At 45.0% G+C, this 17,327-nt stretch overlaps 2 protein-coding genes across 2 annotated transcripts in view; both read right to left on the bottom strand.

Annotated features, from left to right (window-relative positions):
- The window catches only part of LOC128719486 (uncharacterized), a 36,453-nt gene extending 31,528 nt beyond the window's left edge, over nt 1-4,925 (bottom strand). The window contains exon 1 of the mRNA XM_053813110.1: nt 4,433-4,925. Coding sequence (XP_053669085.1) covers nt 4,433-4,925 — 493 coding nt within the window. The remainder of the gene's footprint in view (nt 1-4,432) is intronic.
- Nucleotides 4,926-6,815: 1,890 nt separating this feature from the next.
- On the bottom strand, nt 6,816-16,922 carry LOC128708907 (zinc metalloproteinase-disintegrin-like). Its single transcript, XM_053803886.1, has 4 exons — nt 16,787-16,922; nt 10,717-11,029; nt 10,436-10,646; nt 6,816-8,642 (listed from the first exon to the last, which is right to left on the bottom strand). The coding sequence occupies exons 1-4, from the start codon at nt 16,920-16,922 to the stop codon at nt 6,816-6,818; spliced, it is 2,487 nt and encodes an 828-aa protein (XP_053659861.1).
- Nucleotides 16,923-17,327: the final 405 nt, after the last annotated feature.

Below are 17,327 nucleotides of genomic sequence, written 5' to 3' on the forward strand. Positions count from 1 at the left end.
TATGCTCCTCAAAACTGAACTAGAACCACCAAAGCCAACATCTCGCTAATACGTACCGCCACCCAGTACAGTTGCGTTGACCACCAACAACGGGCAGCATTCTCATCCATTAAGTGGTCTTTCTCCCCTGCTTGGCCGTACGGCCGACAGCCAGAATATGCTGGTGGTGGGCTTGCTGTGCGTTGCAAATAAATATTCTTCGCACGACAACGACCACGGGCAACGATCCATCACTGCTTCCCGGGGCGATGGGCGACTGTCCACCCATCCCTTTGCCGGCCACCAACACACCCTGGCTTACAATCAATCTGCTTCGATCGAAATGCGAAACCTGATTTAAAATTCCATCCACACGTTTCGAAAGGGGACACTCCGGATCACATAGCAAGCGGATTAAACGTCGCACTGGGCTACACTGGACTGAAGGATAATTAGAACGTTACTAGCTAGGAACTGACGGTTGGACAAGCAGAAAAACGAACGCAGTATTATTTTTGCAATCGCCTTTGCCAACCATCCCATGGTCCCCTTCCTCCTCAGTCACTCAACAAAATGTCCTCTTCACTGCCGGACACAACCTCCAACTACTTCTTTTGGCACACAGTAATGGCGCCTCGAATCCTGTGTCAGAGGCATTCAGAAAAAAAAGAACTAGTAACGTCCAAACTCCTGTTCTCTGACATCATTCGGCACACTATGCTGCCCGTGGTTCGATTAAGTTGCTCGCCCGATGGGCCCGAGAGCACGCGGAAGCAAATGAGGGAAAGCAAAGAGACCAAAATCACGATGGGAGGAAAAAAAACCGACACATTAAAGTTAAACTGACTGTAGCACAAGTTTTGCGCAAAAGTTCCTCCTTGACACTGAAATACCATCATTAGGGGGCAAATCCAGCACCGGTTGCGATGACGCCCGATGATGATAACGGGCATGATTCGCTTTCGCATCATTTAACGGGGAGCCTCAGTCACAACTCGCAACGGACGGTTGTATAATATAAAAAGACCGGGGGAATTTCGCGAATTTCTTGAAGATATAACTATAAATGTATGGCAAAACAAATACAGAGGAGTTTTTGTTTGCCATTTTTCGGCTCTTATTTGGACAATCATTGCTCTGGTCTACATTGGTCCAACTCCTTCGGCCGTCATGCCAACCTCTCTGACAGCATCCTGCACAACGGTGGAGATGTCGAACTGTTAGACTTTGAGTGAAACTGATATTTTTTCCTTAAATCGTATTAATTGTATGTACGTTGAATATTCTAAAATATGTTAAATTGATTATTATCCTTAAATATGTTAAATTTACAAGCTTTTCAAATAAAATCAAACTTCCGGAAGCTAAAAAAAGTTTAAGCTTTGCTCCGAAGAATCGATTTTTTAGCTAAGATGACTGATAAAATTGCATAGAAATCAAAAATTTAACTTACGCTTAAATCGAACGAACTGTTTTTGAGTTGGAAAGCCCACTGATTTTGGAAAAATGGTTCGAAATTATGATTTCTGGTTCGGAGCGCAACGACGGTTTACCTCCCTAATCGGCCTGCAGCGTTAAAAAGCTGTACCTCATGACCTTTAGGTATTGTTTACGATGAAGTACACACCCCAAGGAGTTTTCTAAGTTCAATTTTTTGGAAAATTCTGACTGTACTACCCCCTTAAACAAACCATATTCGTTATATCTTCCAACCATCCATCTGATTCAGCCTGCCCAGCTATGTTTTTGGTGTCTTCTCGTGAGATTTTAGCTCTCACTCTCTCTCTATCTTTCCCTCTCGTTACCCGTCTGTTTATGTCATTCACCATTGGCAATGTGCCCCGTCTCCTGTGTCTCCGGTTCAACTCATACACATCGTTAATCTTTCACTCCACCGTTCTGGGCTGGCCCGGGCCCGCTTGTACTGCACCGAGCGATGAGACCTTCGCTTCGATGCAGGGCACGGCACAGTAAACATCAGCATCCGGCTCCAGGGCTCCACAGATCGATAGCGTCACACATTTGTCGCCCATAGGGTGACGCGCTCATGCTCCCAACCGTTCACACATGTTTTCGCCCCAAGCATATACAAGCAGGAAGCAACACGGATGGGCGTTGATGCGTTTTCGAGGCGAAAAAACAATCTTCTCTCACAGCTCGTAACGTCACCAGAAGCGCACCGATAGAATTGGTAACATCTTGAAAAGGGTTCAACGTCAACGGTGGAGGTGTTTTATTACATTTATGCCCAATCCCTTTCGATGGGTGTGTGTGTGTGCGCGGAACCCGACACAACAGCACAAACAAAATGTAAAAAGGGACTCGCGTATGTGGCAAAAGGGATGGAATTAAAATATACATGAGAGCGTCGTTATAATGCCGTGCACAAAGCTACCGGCCAAACCTCGATTGCAGCCAGAGGACAAACAGTTTTCCCCGTCGCAGTCTGTTGTTCCGGATCCGAGCTGGCCTACTTAGTGGGCAGTGGGCCCGATCTGACACCGGAAGCCGGACGCATAATTCAATCCGGGATGGTGGCCGGGTTGGAAAATATTCATAAGCAAAACTCCCCGGGCTGGCGCTGGTTCTGGCAACGGAGCCGACTGCAATGGGCCAATGTTTATAGTTTAATATGCATTCCTTTTCTCTCTTTCCTGCAACTTTCAAGCTTCAAAACCTCACCCTGACCCGGATAAGATCGATCGAAGCAATAAGACATAGCGAACAGCGTTTTGGATGCGCGTTTAGGAAGGTCGGTAAAGTAAAATGTATGTGCCCTATGGGAAGGTTTCCGGCTTGCAACGCTGGTTTTTTTTAGTCTATTTGTAGAAAATTTCAATCGTTGTTTTGCGTTCTACCGACTTTTTTCCAAACAGCCACACCGCCATAAATCAACTCCGTTCCTGGCGAGCAGTGAGTAATACACAGTGCATAAATCTTATTATAAGAAGGAAACGGTTTGACTGCTTAGTTGAGAATTACTTTAACTGATCGTAAATTATTCCTACTATCTGAATGCACAAGTTTATTATTACAACATTTCTATTAAAATTATTTATTTTTAAACATGTTATTTAAGCTTAGGGTGGAGCGCTACATTAGACTTGATGTTGGAGTTTAATTACTCAAATTAAAATGAAACAAATACAGAATTGAACCGAGCATGCCCGGGATAAGGCAAAAGACAATGAGGAAATGCCTTGAGGAATTTGTACTCTATGCAGTCACTATAGGACTGATAATACGGCTAAGAGCCGTTATAATTATAATAAATAAATAAAATAAATAAATAAAGAATTGTTTAATCTAAAAAATGCATTGTTTAGATACATACGGCCTTGCAGTTCTATAAGTATAAAAAAAACGAATTGATCCGAATTTCTTGCGATTAGCAATTTCCGGAGACCATGAGTTTCAAAAATCTATTAGTACATAAGCAAATTAATATCTATCCTTATTTAACAATTTTAAATACCAACTTAGTGTATTCTTTTGAATTTTACAAGATGCTTTTCCTACCGGATTACCGGAGAGCTATAAAGGAATATAAGGAGAGCTATTTCCATTTTTGCAAGAAAGGTGACCGTACTTGCGTCTGTTTCTTTAAAAAACAACAATTCACAATACTAATTATTTAAGGTATTTGCAAATGTTTGAACACATTGACATATTTGCAAAAGCTATAATAAATGTGCCTATATAAGACAATATTTGCTCATTATCAGTACATGTAAATAGTAACGAAATACTTGAAAAAACCCACAGCAAATCGGTCAACGCTCTTTGCTCGGTCTACGATCATTGGCAGACGGTTTGGCGGCTGGCCGTAAGGGGAGAGAACTTTAACTGAGAATGCTTATCAATGGAGCATTTCTTCAGCTGCTATTTTGCGCTTCCTGGATGGTAAAATGTGCAACAACAGGAAGCGCAAAACAAAATCCACCCAGCCATCGTGTAAACATTGCACGCTGGGGAGGGCAAAGTAAACGTCACCAGCGGGTAACAATGTTTACAGGTTGGAACCGCCTACAGAATCCCTTTTGTCGAAGGCGTGTAAAGATCGGCGATGCACATGACTCAATTCAGGGTCATCGGTGCTGCGTTAATGTCCGATCTGTAAACACGCGCTGCACGTGGAAGACGAACTGCATTCATCTGCTCTTCCCGTGTAATACTCGAACAATCGTACAACCGTGCTGTCCGATGCGTTTGTGTGACGATTGTGGGACGTTTGTCGGGGTCAAATGTTAGCTGTTGATAACCACGCTACCACAGCATCCGGTCGCCAAATGGAACCAACGCAACCGAACGCTTGATACTCATCATTTGAAAAGCAGCATGCGACCGAAGAGTAGCTCTAATCGTTAACAACCATCGCTTAAAATTACCTTTAAAATAAACGCAACATATTAGGACGGAAAATACAATCAAATGTATCGATCGATCGGTTTACCTGTGCCAAAATTCTCCTTTGCCATGCCACGACCCACAGACGCCACACGCTGCCAGTAGTCCGGTTTGATCGGCATGGGCGTTGATGCAGCAAGCGAGATGAGATGCAGCAGCAACAATCCCACAGCACAGCAAGCCGTGACCAGCGCACGACGGCGAGCGATCTTTCTCTGCGGGCCGTACAAACCGTGGTCGTGTTGCCTTTCCGTTTCCATAGCAATGCCGTAGCGCAGCATTCTAGGCGGCGGATGCAGCGTTTGCTCGATCAGTTGTGGTTGGATGGTGCGTTTTCTACGTTTCCTTCGTCGTTCATCTTCGTCGCCGGCAGACTGTTGCTGCTGGGCCAGCTGCGGTCGTCGACATGGATTTTCGTTTAGCTCAACTCCGTTTAGCTTCTTCGCCAGGCGGAGTAATAACGCGCTAGAAGAGGATTCCGTTCGAGGGTTCGCCTTGTCTGCAGCTCGTACGGTGGTCCTGCATCGATCCGTATCCATTATGTTCACGAAATTGCACTACACGCAGGCACACGCATCCGGATGCAACCGTATAGTTGCGCTACAACACTTGCTGAAACACTTGCATTGTGCCCACGAAACGCTTCTTCTTCAGAGCTGGTTGAGCCAGCTGAACATTAGCATCTTCTGCCCGCACAGAACATGAGCACATACACACCTACACACGCGCGCACGCACCGATGCACAGGACAAACAATGCGTTTTGGGGAAGGAAATGCTACAAATTATTTTCCTTTGTGGCGTTTCCGTGTCGCTTTCGGCCTCAACTAGCACTGCATTTAGTGCACGGCCAGTAACACTCACACATACACACACCACTAGCAAGCAAACACATAAATCAAAAACACTTCAACGAAAGATTATCAGCGAACGCATTTCGCCAACAGCGGAGCGATTGTGGCAACCAATCGATGTTGAGCATAAACACACTGCACTTGCACGGTAACAAAGGGGCTGCAAAGCCACGGGCACTTACACGTACGGGCGGAAAAGACCCGCGTGGTACGGGTTTAAGGCAAACGAAACAAAGGTGTACGGTTGCACGGTTGGAACAGCAGTTCTTCAACGAACATAATAAACTCTTCACCGAATACGGGACCAACAGTGACTTTCTAGTGCGTGCAAACTGTTGGAGTAAAAACGCACAGCTACACCCATCCGTCCGATCTGTTCCAGCAGAGAAAAACAATAACAATGACAACACAACAACGATTCAGACGTTTCGTGGTTGATTTTGTCCAATCGCTAATCCCGTAGTTCATTATGGATGGTGCTCTTGCCCATAGTGGAGACACATGCTTAGAGTGAGATAGAGAAAACGGTAGAGCGAAAGAGAACAGTTCATGATTAAGGTGTGCACACACGTCGTCAGTGTGCTGTCAAAAGCTTTGGCCAGTTTGAAATATAATTTTAAAATTAATTTCATACAATGTGCATGCATTTTTTCTGTAATCGAATTAATATGATATTTACAAAACAAGAACAAACATTTTAATTGGTTCACATCAAAGCAAAGATACCAAAAATACAAACTACAAGAAAGATGAATGAAATAAAAATTACTCAATATACTTTTCCATTTGTTGGACTATGGGCAAAATGTCAAAGTAAAGCTGAAATCTCGGCGTTTATTCATAGAACCGTTATAGGCGTTACAGGGCGTTACTGTTTATGTTTTGAGAGATTTTATTAAATTCGGTATAATATTGCAATAAAAACAATATTTTGTATGCGTAATAGCTAGAGCGTCTGATTGAATCGTTTGAGTAAATGTAAATCTAACAACCTGTGATATTTTTTGTTTGTTCTTTATTCCTGTGTTACCCACGTATCCCAGCGCAGCGATCAAGATTCCTAGGCCGACACTACGAGATTGTGCATGGATTCCACTACCCCTATTACGGACCGGCTACTAAGGTAATGTATCCTTCCGGGATAAAATCAAGAAAATTGAATAAAACACAGTGCAAAACTTGCGAACTTTTTAATACCATAAAAAAGAAGAATGAAGAACGTCGTTACGTGTTAAGCTACTAAAATGATTTTATACTCGGAACGGTATCAATTGGAGTTTTTAGTTCTTAGCTTCAAGGTTCGGGTTTTTGTGACCTTGCGCTGAGCAACCAGCCCAGCGAAAATCATCTTTTTAATACCATTCTCAACAAAGGCCAAAGAAACGCAAAGGAGTGTAGCTGTTTTGTACGAAGTCCAGCATTACCTATCAGATATGACTAGAAAAAGTGGGTGAGTGTTTATTGCCTTTAATACCTTACATGAAAAACTTATGCTTAAAAACGGGACGAAGACATTTATAAGAGAGTGGCGATTATTGTTCGTTGGTGATTGCGTTTGAGCAAACGGGAAGTCTCGCTAGAATGGTCTCTGTCGATGAATCGGGACGGCTGGTGGCAGTGGTGCGTGTCGGTGTGTGCCCGGCACGATCCGGTACTCGATCGTTAGCGGTGGCCCGTGCGTACTTTCCTGTGGTCTAGCCACGGTTAACACCCTAACTCCTGGTCCGTCTGGTTCTGGCTGCCAGGAGGTTCCGGCGATCGGTCGATACTGCTGGTCGTCACTGATGTCACGTGTAGACGAGTGGTACTTTGGAAGCGATATGTCACGGGCTGCAATTGGTGTGGCTGCCTTGATCGGCTCACGAAGGCTGGTGCCGCGAACTTTGCAACCACCCCAATGTCCACGTCCCCATTGCGATATGATTCCACCCCGCAAGCTACGGACATAGGCTGCAACCGATATCAGCAGAGCAAACAACACCAGTGTGAAAGCAGCATAGGTTAGCAGGTCATTGATAGTTCCTGTGTCGATAGAGGCTGGTCCACTGTCGAGCGATCCCCCTACACCGGAATGCTCACAGTAAGGTGGATCATATCCCACCTGGCAATGGCAATGTCCCTCACTGTTACACACACCACGTCCAAAGCAACCGTGCGTGCACGACTTTCCGCCGAGACCCCACGCGTTCAGATGCTCCACACTTTCACAGCGCTGTTTGTAACACATTCGTCCATCGCCACACGGTGCCCCGTCCGGTACGAATGCTGGATGACGCCCCAGTCCATCGCCCAGATCAACGTACGCCGAGCGACACAGGACGTGCCGCATTGTCTCGTTACCCTTCTGCACGCTGTACCGCGAATCTCCGTTGTATTCGCCCAGCTCCAGTATCTCGTCCGGTTTGTGATGGTGACAGAACAGCAGTCCGCACATCACATCCGGTGCAGCACACTTCCGGAAGCTTTCTGCCGGACGTCCCTCGTAACCGCAATTGGCGTACTTTGTGCCCTTTGCATTTGCCTCGTAACACGCCTCACTGGCCGCATGGCCCGAAGGTCCCCACAGTGCACGGCACTGATCCGTCCGTGTTCGACAGCGTCCGGCAATGCAATGAGCTGCACCGTCCGCGCACGGTTCCGTATCACGTCGATGCACATCCGCTGGACAGAATTCCGACCGTCCCGTACAGTACTCGGGCAAGTCGCACTCCCCTTGCGCATGCCGACATGGAGCAGCAGGTTCACGCAACTGGCACGTCTCTAGATCACAGCACTCACCCGTCGCACACTGGGCCCCTTCCCGTAACCGACATGTCCGTGCATCACAGCAATTATTCTCACACGCCTCTTCCAGCCCACAGTCGCACTCCTCGCCCGGTTCTACGAACCCATTGCCGCAGCTCTCGAACGCCAGATGGGTCGGACGGTTCGCTAGACAGTGGTGCAACCCCCGTCCGAACGCCGTGCTCAACTGTTCGAGGCTACAGTTGCTCCAGTGCTGCAGCTTGAGTCCCGTCACGGTGCGTGTCATGATGCACTTCTCGTCGGGACAGGCACAACTACCATCCTCATCATGCTCCATCGTAAAGCTGTGACCCATCTCATGGGCCAGCGTGCTCGCCTGTACGTTCACGTTATCTGTGTGGATACGCACGATCGCACCCGAGCTTCGGTCCGAGCACATGCCGCCTACTTTAGCCTTGCCGATCACGTTATCCTTAAACTCGATCGCTGTCAGAAGCTGGGCGTGATCGTGCGGGTGATCTCGCAGTAGTGTGCTGGATCGGTATGAGAGGAAATTGTTTAGCGTTTCTTCTGCCCGCATAGACACGGTGAAAGGGTCCACGTCCTTCCATACCACAACGTCCGTGAGGGCGATGAATATGTTGAGGGGATTGTACAGCTGAAACGAAAGTAGTTTTAAGACTTTTATAGTACATTTGTAGCATTAGGAAGGATAACTTAGAGCTGTAGGAGATCTTAGGTTCTTAGAACTTAAAGAGATCTAAGAAGATCTCTAGGTCTAAATTCTAGATCCAAGAAGATCTTAAACGTAGATCCTCTTAGATATTAAAGAGTAACAGAGGCTAAAGGTCAGTAAAGTGTACAATGTGGTCTCATCGTTTCCTCGGAGCTTCAGAGCTACAGAGACCACTGACTACCATCCAGAATTCATTCCGACGAATCGAAACTTCGAGGTATTAATGGATGACGAGAACATCCACGGTATTGGATCTAGGATCCTTAACAGGAAGGATGTTGATCTGACTTGGCCGATCATGACAAGAGTTCTCGAGAGATGGAACTCCTAAAATCTTGGAATATTAAAAGGCAAAAAGTGAGGAATGATAACAAAGTGGCCTTATCATATTGTCAGAATTTCACAACTTTGGCAAACAATGGCAAACATTCAGAACTCATTCTGACGAATAGTGACTTCGAGGCGTTAACGGATGACGAGAACATCCATGGTATTGGATCTAGGATCCTTAACAGGAAAGATGTGGATCTGACTTGGCCTCGGCCGATCATGACAAGAGTTCTCGAGAGATAGAACTCCTAAAATCTTGGAATATTAAAAGGCTAAAAGTGAGGAACGATAACAAAGTGGCCTTATCATATTGTCAGAATTTCACAACTTTGGCAAACAATGGCAAACATTCAGAACTCATTCTGACGAATAGTGACTTCGAGGCGTTAACGGATGACGAGAACATCCATGGTATTGGATCTAGGATCCTTAACAGGAAAGATGTGGATCTGACTTGGCCTCGGCCGATCATGACAAGAGTTCTCGAGAGATGGAACTCCTAAAATCTTGGAATATTAAAAGGCTAAAAGGCAGAGGCTAAAAGTGAGGAACGAGAACAAAGTGGCCTTATCGTATCGTCAGAATTTCACAGCTTTGGCAAACAATGGCAAACATTCAGAACTCATTCTGACGAATAGTGACTTGGAGGCGTTAACGGATGATGCGAACATCCATGGTATTGGATCGAAGATTCCTAACAGGAAGGATGTAGATCTGACTTGGCCTCGGCCGATCATGACAAGAGTTCTCGAGAGATGGAACTCCTAAAATCTTGGAATATTAAAAGGCTAAAAGTGAGGAACGATAACAAAATGGCCTTATCATATTGTCAGAATTTCACAGCTTTGGCAAACAATGGCAAACATTCAGAACTCATTCTGACGAATAGTGACTTCGAGGCGTTAACGGATGACGAGAACATTCATGGTATTGGATCGAAGATTCCTAACAGGAAGGATGTAGATCTGACTTGGCCTCGGCCGATCATGACAAGAGTTCTCGAGAGATGGAACTCCTAAAATCTTGGAATATTAAAAGCCGATCATGACAAGAGTTCTCGAGAGATGTAACTCCTTAAATCTTGGAATATTAAAAGGCTAAAAGTGAGGAACGATAACAAAGTGGCCTTATCATATTGTCAGAATTTCACAGCTTTGGCAAACAATGGCAAACATTCAGAACTCATTCTGACGAATAGTGACTTCAAGGTGTTAACGGATGACGAGAACATCCATGGTATTGGATTGAAGATTCCTAACAGGAAGGATGTGGATCTGATTTGTCCTCTTGACTATAGTTCTCCAAAGATGGAACTCTGGTGATGGAGAGCACATCGCAAGATGCACTGTTTTATTCAGTTCGTTCGTGCGATATTCTATACATACCATGTTGATATGGTTGACGAGCTGCGCGCAATACTGGTACACTCTCCAGGTGTCCTGGTCCAGCTTACGAAACAGCGAATTGTCCACGACGAGCAGTAACTCAACGTAGTTCGAGTGTGCATTTGCCTGGTACGGGCCTTTCAGTGTGCTGAGATGATTCCGTTTCGTACGATGTTGCCCCACGCGGTGGCGCTGCCGTTGGTCCATCAGTCTGTGGTCGGAAAATGGTTCATCATTAGTCGGTCACCTTCGTATACCAGCAAACCTGCAACACGGATTACCGTTGTATCAAGTGAACTCCAGCCGTGGTATCGTACTCAATCCGGAACGTTCCTTCCGGTAGGCGTACTGTCCCCCGGATCCGGCCATCGCAGCTGATAAGTTCGGTGGTTGGTTGACCGTCGTGTCTGGTCCGGGTTTGCGTTCCCGCCCGGTAATGCTGACAGTCCCCAGTCGCCCGGCCCTGACTCTGGATCAGCGGTAACACGGTGACCTTGCCAGCATGATTGTAGGTCAGTGTGACCGTGTCCTGCTTCGGCGATGGTACCATCAGCGGATAAATCGGATTAGGGATGCCATCGTCGACGTTGCCAGCTGCGAGAAGGTGAGCAAGTGGAAAGGCAAATTAAAACACCGCGCGAAGAAAGCATTTAAGTTTAATTGCAGTTGCTTAAGAATGTAATAAAGCGGTTATTAGAAGCACATGTGTGTGGGCAAACGAGTGCAACACAGGACGAAACTTGCCAACATGGAATGGGCGCATTTACGTCGTCCGCATACAGGGAATATTTAATTCACTGTCGTGTGGCAGTGGTTTGAAGCGAAGTGAAGATAAGTATAACGTTAGCATAACAGTTTCAAAACACCGAATAAACGATATTAAACAAGTTCTTTCGCGAAGGTTCAAGACTTGAACAGTTTAAAACTATTAATTCGGGTCAGTTAGACTGACCTAGTCATTTAGATGTTAGCGCAATTTATTAAACTATTGCTGGTAACTGAAAAGTTTGTAACTAAATCGAGCAGAAAACTTTCGTTCGTTGCATTCTAGTGGGGATGGCAGATACAGCAGCATACCTTACTGACACAGTTGCCCGCAATGTGCGTGACTAACCGAAACTTTCCCGGTGCAATTGTCACATTTGGGAATGGAGCTGCAAAAGCGCGGCACGGTGTATTATTTGCCCGATAAAGCGTAGAGACTTAAGCCAGCGAGAGGAAAACAAAAACGCAAAGCTCCCAACAAACAGCTCGTCTAGTCTCTTTGTTGTCTCCAGTCCGTTCGCATTCGGCGGTTACTTTCCGCAAGATGAGCTTGACTCTTGGAAACAGCTTGCTATTTTTGCTTCACCCGCTTGGCCTTCGGCTGCACTCCTTCCGTTCCCACCTAACGCCCGGTTGGTCTATATTTTATTGCAGTTTGATGATTGCGAATGCAAGAACTGCACTCCACACGAAACGCGTAGTGAATTGGTTCTCTTGGTCGATGAGACAGTACGATGAGAAGCGGTGTATGTTGAGAAGAAGCATATTTCTCACTTGGAATGAGAAGAGAGCACCAGTGAGTGAGATCGATTGGAGTAGGCAGCTTCTCAGTAACTCACAGTGCCGAAACACATTGGGAAGGACTGAAGGACTATCGCAGCAGGGTTTAACGAAATTAAAGTACATAAAATGATGAAGAGAATGAAACAAAAAATCCCCAATGCAGGGTAACCAAATCTCACTCTTGCACAGATTTTATTTCCAAACTGTTGTGTTGTGTTTCGATTCATAACGCTTTTGCATGATTGCCACGTTTTTTTTATGTATCGAATCTGTAACGCATCGTTTTATGAATGCATTACGATTGATTTGAGTGGTAGTGATTTGTGGTACAACGTGAAACAATGGGATGGGTTTGTCTGTAAGATTGTGCTACTTTTCGGTTGCAGTTAAGATCAGTTTTATTGCGGCGATGATGATCATGATGAGGATGGCACGGCGAATCTTGCTAACACGTGCATTAATGCCAGAGAGCAATCGATAGATGATTTAAAGTACTATGTGCAAGGTTCATCTATTTTTGTCCGTTTTGTAGCACGGTTGTTGCTTGCCCTAAACTCAGAATGCTCTAGAATCTGTATGGGTGTTTTTTTAAAGTTGTTTGATAACTGAATAAAATAACAGATACACTTCGCAATACGAACTTAATTCGTTCGGTAACCTTGCTCGTATGTCAAATTGCGCTCAATCTCAAAGCAAATTTTCCCATTGAAATTCATTTAAATGTGAACAATCGGTTCCAATTCTTACCATAAAACCTTAGTAACTGTTTTTCAACATAAATTACGCGCAAAGTTTCTCTAATTGTATATAAATAAATTTTAATCTAATTAAAAAACAATAATTTAAATATAGCTCGGTTCGGTAGTTCATAAAAAAGATAACTTTATTCTTTCTTCATTACAACTAGGCTTTCTAATCCGTTCGCTTTCCGGAGCTATTCGGTTTGGATGGAATTTTCGAATGAAAATTATATGAAATTTACATATTTCGAAAACTGGGACCGTTTTATTCTCAACTCCTCAACAATGGTTGAAAGAGAAAAAACTGGTTAATTCCGATGTTGATAAGCTGACGCGTTTACACGAAAGATTCGCTGCTCGGATTGCCCGTATATCAAAGCAATACGTCGCTCGTTCGACGGCTTGCATCTCAAAACATTAGTATATCATGGGTATGGCAAGGTGCCCCTGTAATTTCTTAATATTTCTCAACTACGCTACTTAAAAGTAGGGTTAATTCATGTTGTGCTGCTAAAAGTAGGATAAGCAATGAATGTTTTGAAGTTAGCAATGAACCATACGAATACTCAGTGAAAAACGATTCGAATCACGAGTCGCATCCCAAATGATTCATGAACCTTTAAAGATTCGTGATTCGACATAAATTCATTGTCTAAATTCTGCGTTGCAGTGTTTCTCAATTTAAAATCTTCGATCTTGAAAAACTCATGAGTCTTGCACGTATCTTGAATCTTCATGATGAAGACTCAGAGTCATTCATCCTGTTTCTTCCAATCTGGCAATAAAATCTACAACAAAAAACCCTCAAAGTTCTCAATGTCGTTTACAATACAGAAAGTTGTGATCAAATCTCACCTGGAGACGGTCGTCTCATAGCAAGGACTGACCTTTCCGGTTATGTGGTAAAAATAAATCCACTAAACTATGATATGACGACCATATGGCCTAAACGAACCGGAGAGTGCACATAGAGATTCACCCATTACGGAATGATTCAACCTGCCTCGACCAGTAACGCATACGATGCCCACGGAAAGGTAGAAAAGGTTATCGCAAAAAAAAAACAAATCGGAAAATTGTGAAACTGACAAGTGTCCCCCATGCGGTGAGTTGAGCGGCATACATTTTTCTCCACTTTCGTGGCCTGACAAAATCTATGTCTAATCTCGCGACCGTTCCTTTTTTGTTTGCTGCCAGAACGCCGCGTCGACTCATTACTTTCGACGACTCGGACGGCCGCCGGTGCAGCACGTGCTTTTCCATCGTTTCGCCCATTCCTTGCGGCAGAGCTTACGTGCGCACACGTGCTATGAAACCAATTCAAAACCAGACCACCCACACTCGGGGACGCTGCACGGTGGTGCGGTGCTGGCAAACGAAACAGATCGTCCCTAGACAGAGTTGATCGTAAAGCATTCGCCACAATAAAGGGCAGGGAGCTTTGATTGTAGCGAAGTTAGTGTTTGCATTATCAATATTGTTATTATCCTTTCTGCTGCGTTGTGCTCGCCAGGATGGCAAGCGAAAGCGGAGAGCAACGAAAACACTTCTTTCGGTTGAGTTCCTTTGCGAAGTCAATAAGTTCGAGCGAATGAATTTGTTTGGTTGTTTTGGGAGGGGGGGGGGAGGCGAAAATGGGCGAGCTGTCGTGTCTTGCATCCCTTTTCCCATGGGGCGGTGGTGGAGGAGGAGAAGATGGTGTTGGTGTGAAGGGTAGATAAAAAAAAGCAAATTACTAAAAAACATCCCTACGGTCGAAATGAATGGTCGGCGAACACAGCTGGGTAGATTCGGTGCTGCTATTTCGGAGTAGCTTTACGTACCGACCAGATGGCTCAGAAGGTGCTTACCGTGAGAGCCCCCTTCGGTAGGTCCGGTGTTGTCATTCTTTTGTATCTGCGCTCAAAAATGTGTCAATAGCAGCACCAGCCGGGTCCAGCAAGTTTTGTGTCGGTGTGTTGATGAAAGCCGTCCCGTTCCAGTGCTCCCGCGTGGCGACCCAAAAGTGTTGCAGCGGAGTTTTTTTTTTGGGGTAATCGTATCCAATACAACTCATCCCGGGTGAGGAGAAGTCTGATACACCGTACCAACCGAACCGGCGGCCAGGTCTGCGAAACATCAGCTGGCCACTCTTAAAACTGATCGATGCTCGATGTACCTACTTGAGATACGCGGCTGAAGATGGTTTTAATTTTAGCCTTTGCAGCGCTTGTTGTACAGCGACAAACGCTCGATGCACCGGGCATGATCGTGACTGTATGTGTGCTTCCCGTACGGGTTATTACTCATCGGGAAGGCCTACATGAGGGCGACGTGAGTCTATGAAACATCGCTACCGGAAATGGGTTACCCGCCACAGCGGAAGTGCCGTCATGATCGACTTCATTAGCATACCAGTAGGAAGTATGCAACAACAAAACACGAACGATTCACAGCGAATGGTTCTGGATGGATAAAGAATTGCTACGGTCGACGAGATAAAGATCATTTTGCCAAACGTTTGTTTAACAAACAAAGGACTCGCGCTACGAGATGACGATATTTGTAATGGTTGTACTGCACAAAGAAAATTGCGGAGGCGGTACATTCTGGTGACCAGGAAAACAGGTGATTTTTGGACTAAAGATTAATGTATTGCAAAAATGGAATAAATATGTTCATTCTGCCATCCTCCGCCAGACAACTACGGCCATTACACCCGGCACAGCGTGGCATCTTGGATGGGGATTTCTTAAAGTGCGGTGGACAGCATAGTGGTCGCACCGTTAGAGCAGGACCAAGATTGATATTTTTCCTTGAATATCGGATACATTTCCTGTCATCGTACGTAGGAGTTTAATATTTGGTTTATAACTTAAAAATTAACAATATTTTGAAACCAGAACCAGATTGTGGGACGCAAAAAAGGTACATTAAAACATGCACCAAAGTGCAATGTTGAAGACAAAGAATTACGACTACGTACGAAACAATGCTGCATTAATTGATTACATTATAAAAAATTTGGTTCAAATCGAACGTGTCGAAAGAGCTCTAATATCCGTCAACTTCGAAAACATTTTCGCGTTTTGTCTTTTCGAGTCCTCACTCGGAGTGCTACTGGACACTGTTTGGGTTTTTGTCCAGTAACTGTGGAGACACATGGAGTGTCTTATGAACTTCTAGTGACGTTTACAGCAAACAACACAATCCAAAGATTTGTTTGGGTTTAAGACCCCTTTTAAAACGTACAGCGGGAAACTCCCTCCTTGCAGTGTTTCTCAACCCAAATTAAAAACTGTCACCATTAATCTAACCACTGTTGCTTGCAATTTTAACTGTGCTGCTGTGATGACATGACAACCGTATGTTAACACATTGAAATCAACGATGTGAAGATTCATGACCTCAGTTTTGCGTTGGATTGAGAAACACTGTAAAGAGTAATTATATAATTTTGTACAATTTTTACAAATTTTACCCTGATGAAGATTCAAATTATCTTAAATCTCGTTTATCAAGGTTCGAGGTTAATCCCAGTGTGTGTAGATGGTAGGAGGCGCCGGTCCTTACACGACTGGACCGGTCGAAAATCCCATCCAGACCGACACCCCGTACGCAGACAGCTACGCATAAACAAAGACAAAGAACACCAGAAATGGCACGCCTATACCTCTTAAGATTGTTGCGCAGCTAGTGCGAAGACATTAAAATTCCCGTACAACTAACTAATTCATCTTCGGTCCACCAAATCATACACATCATACGATGCTGCAGCTCATAATGAGCGATGCAGACGGTTTAGTGTAATCAGTGTCCGGTCCATGCCGTAGCCAAGTTGCTTATCACTAGCCGGAAACGAAGTGACATAGAAAACAACAAAAACACGACGACATAACGTCGTCCCTGGTTTTGTTCTTCAAACACGCGACGCGGCACGCTAAACGAATTCTAATGAATTGTAAAATGTTTTCAAAGTAAAATAAACAAATCTGACTGAAATAACAACAAAACGATAAAGGACGTTGATAAAGCTGTCCCTGCAGGAATGGGCAAAAGCAAATAATTCACTCACTGAACTCACCCTTTTCCGATGGCAGGTTCCGATTGGTACCATCATCGCTCCGATGGTGTTGATGTGTTTTGTGATTTTTTAATCCTTCCAGCGGTGTTATCGCTAACAGGAGCGCTACTAATACTATCGATAACAACGACTCCATCCTGCTCTCCCACCGCCCGGCCATTGATGGATGGATGATGGGTGGTCGTCGATGGCGGGAAATATCACAGCAAACTTACGCGGCTTTCGCTTCCTTTTGGCAGTGGTGTTTCGGTCGAAAAACTATACAATATCGGTGCTAAGGTCGCGATTCAACCGATCCGCTCGACCAGCCAAGATCTCGGGCATCACTTTCGATTTGGCCATGGGACTAGGGCCGGCCCCATTTCCACACGACAGGTGACTGTACCCCGTCCGATGGTTGCTTACTCACACGGTACCGGGGATTCTATGGGGCGGTCGCGTGCACAAACTAACCCACTTTGACCAGCGGAGTCTTTACCGGCTCGAGTGTTCACCCCCCGAAAAACGCACGCTTTTCCCTGGGCGTATTAAACCGCGTTTC

This window comes from Anopheles marshallii, chromosome 2 (assembly GCF_943734725.1).
Source record: "Anopheles marshallii chromosome 2, idAnoMarsDA_429_01, whole genome shotgun sequence".
Lineage (NCBI taxonomy): Eukaryota > Metazoa > Arthropoda > Insecta > Diptera > Culicidae > Anopheles > Anopheles marshallii.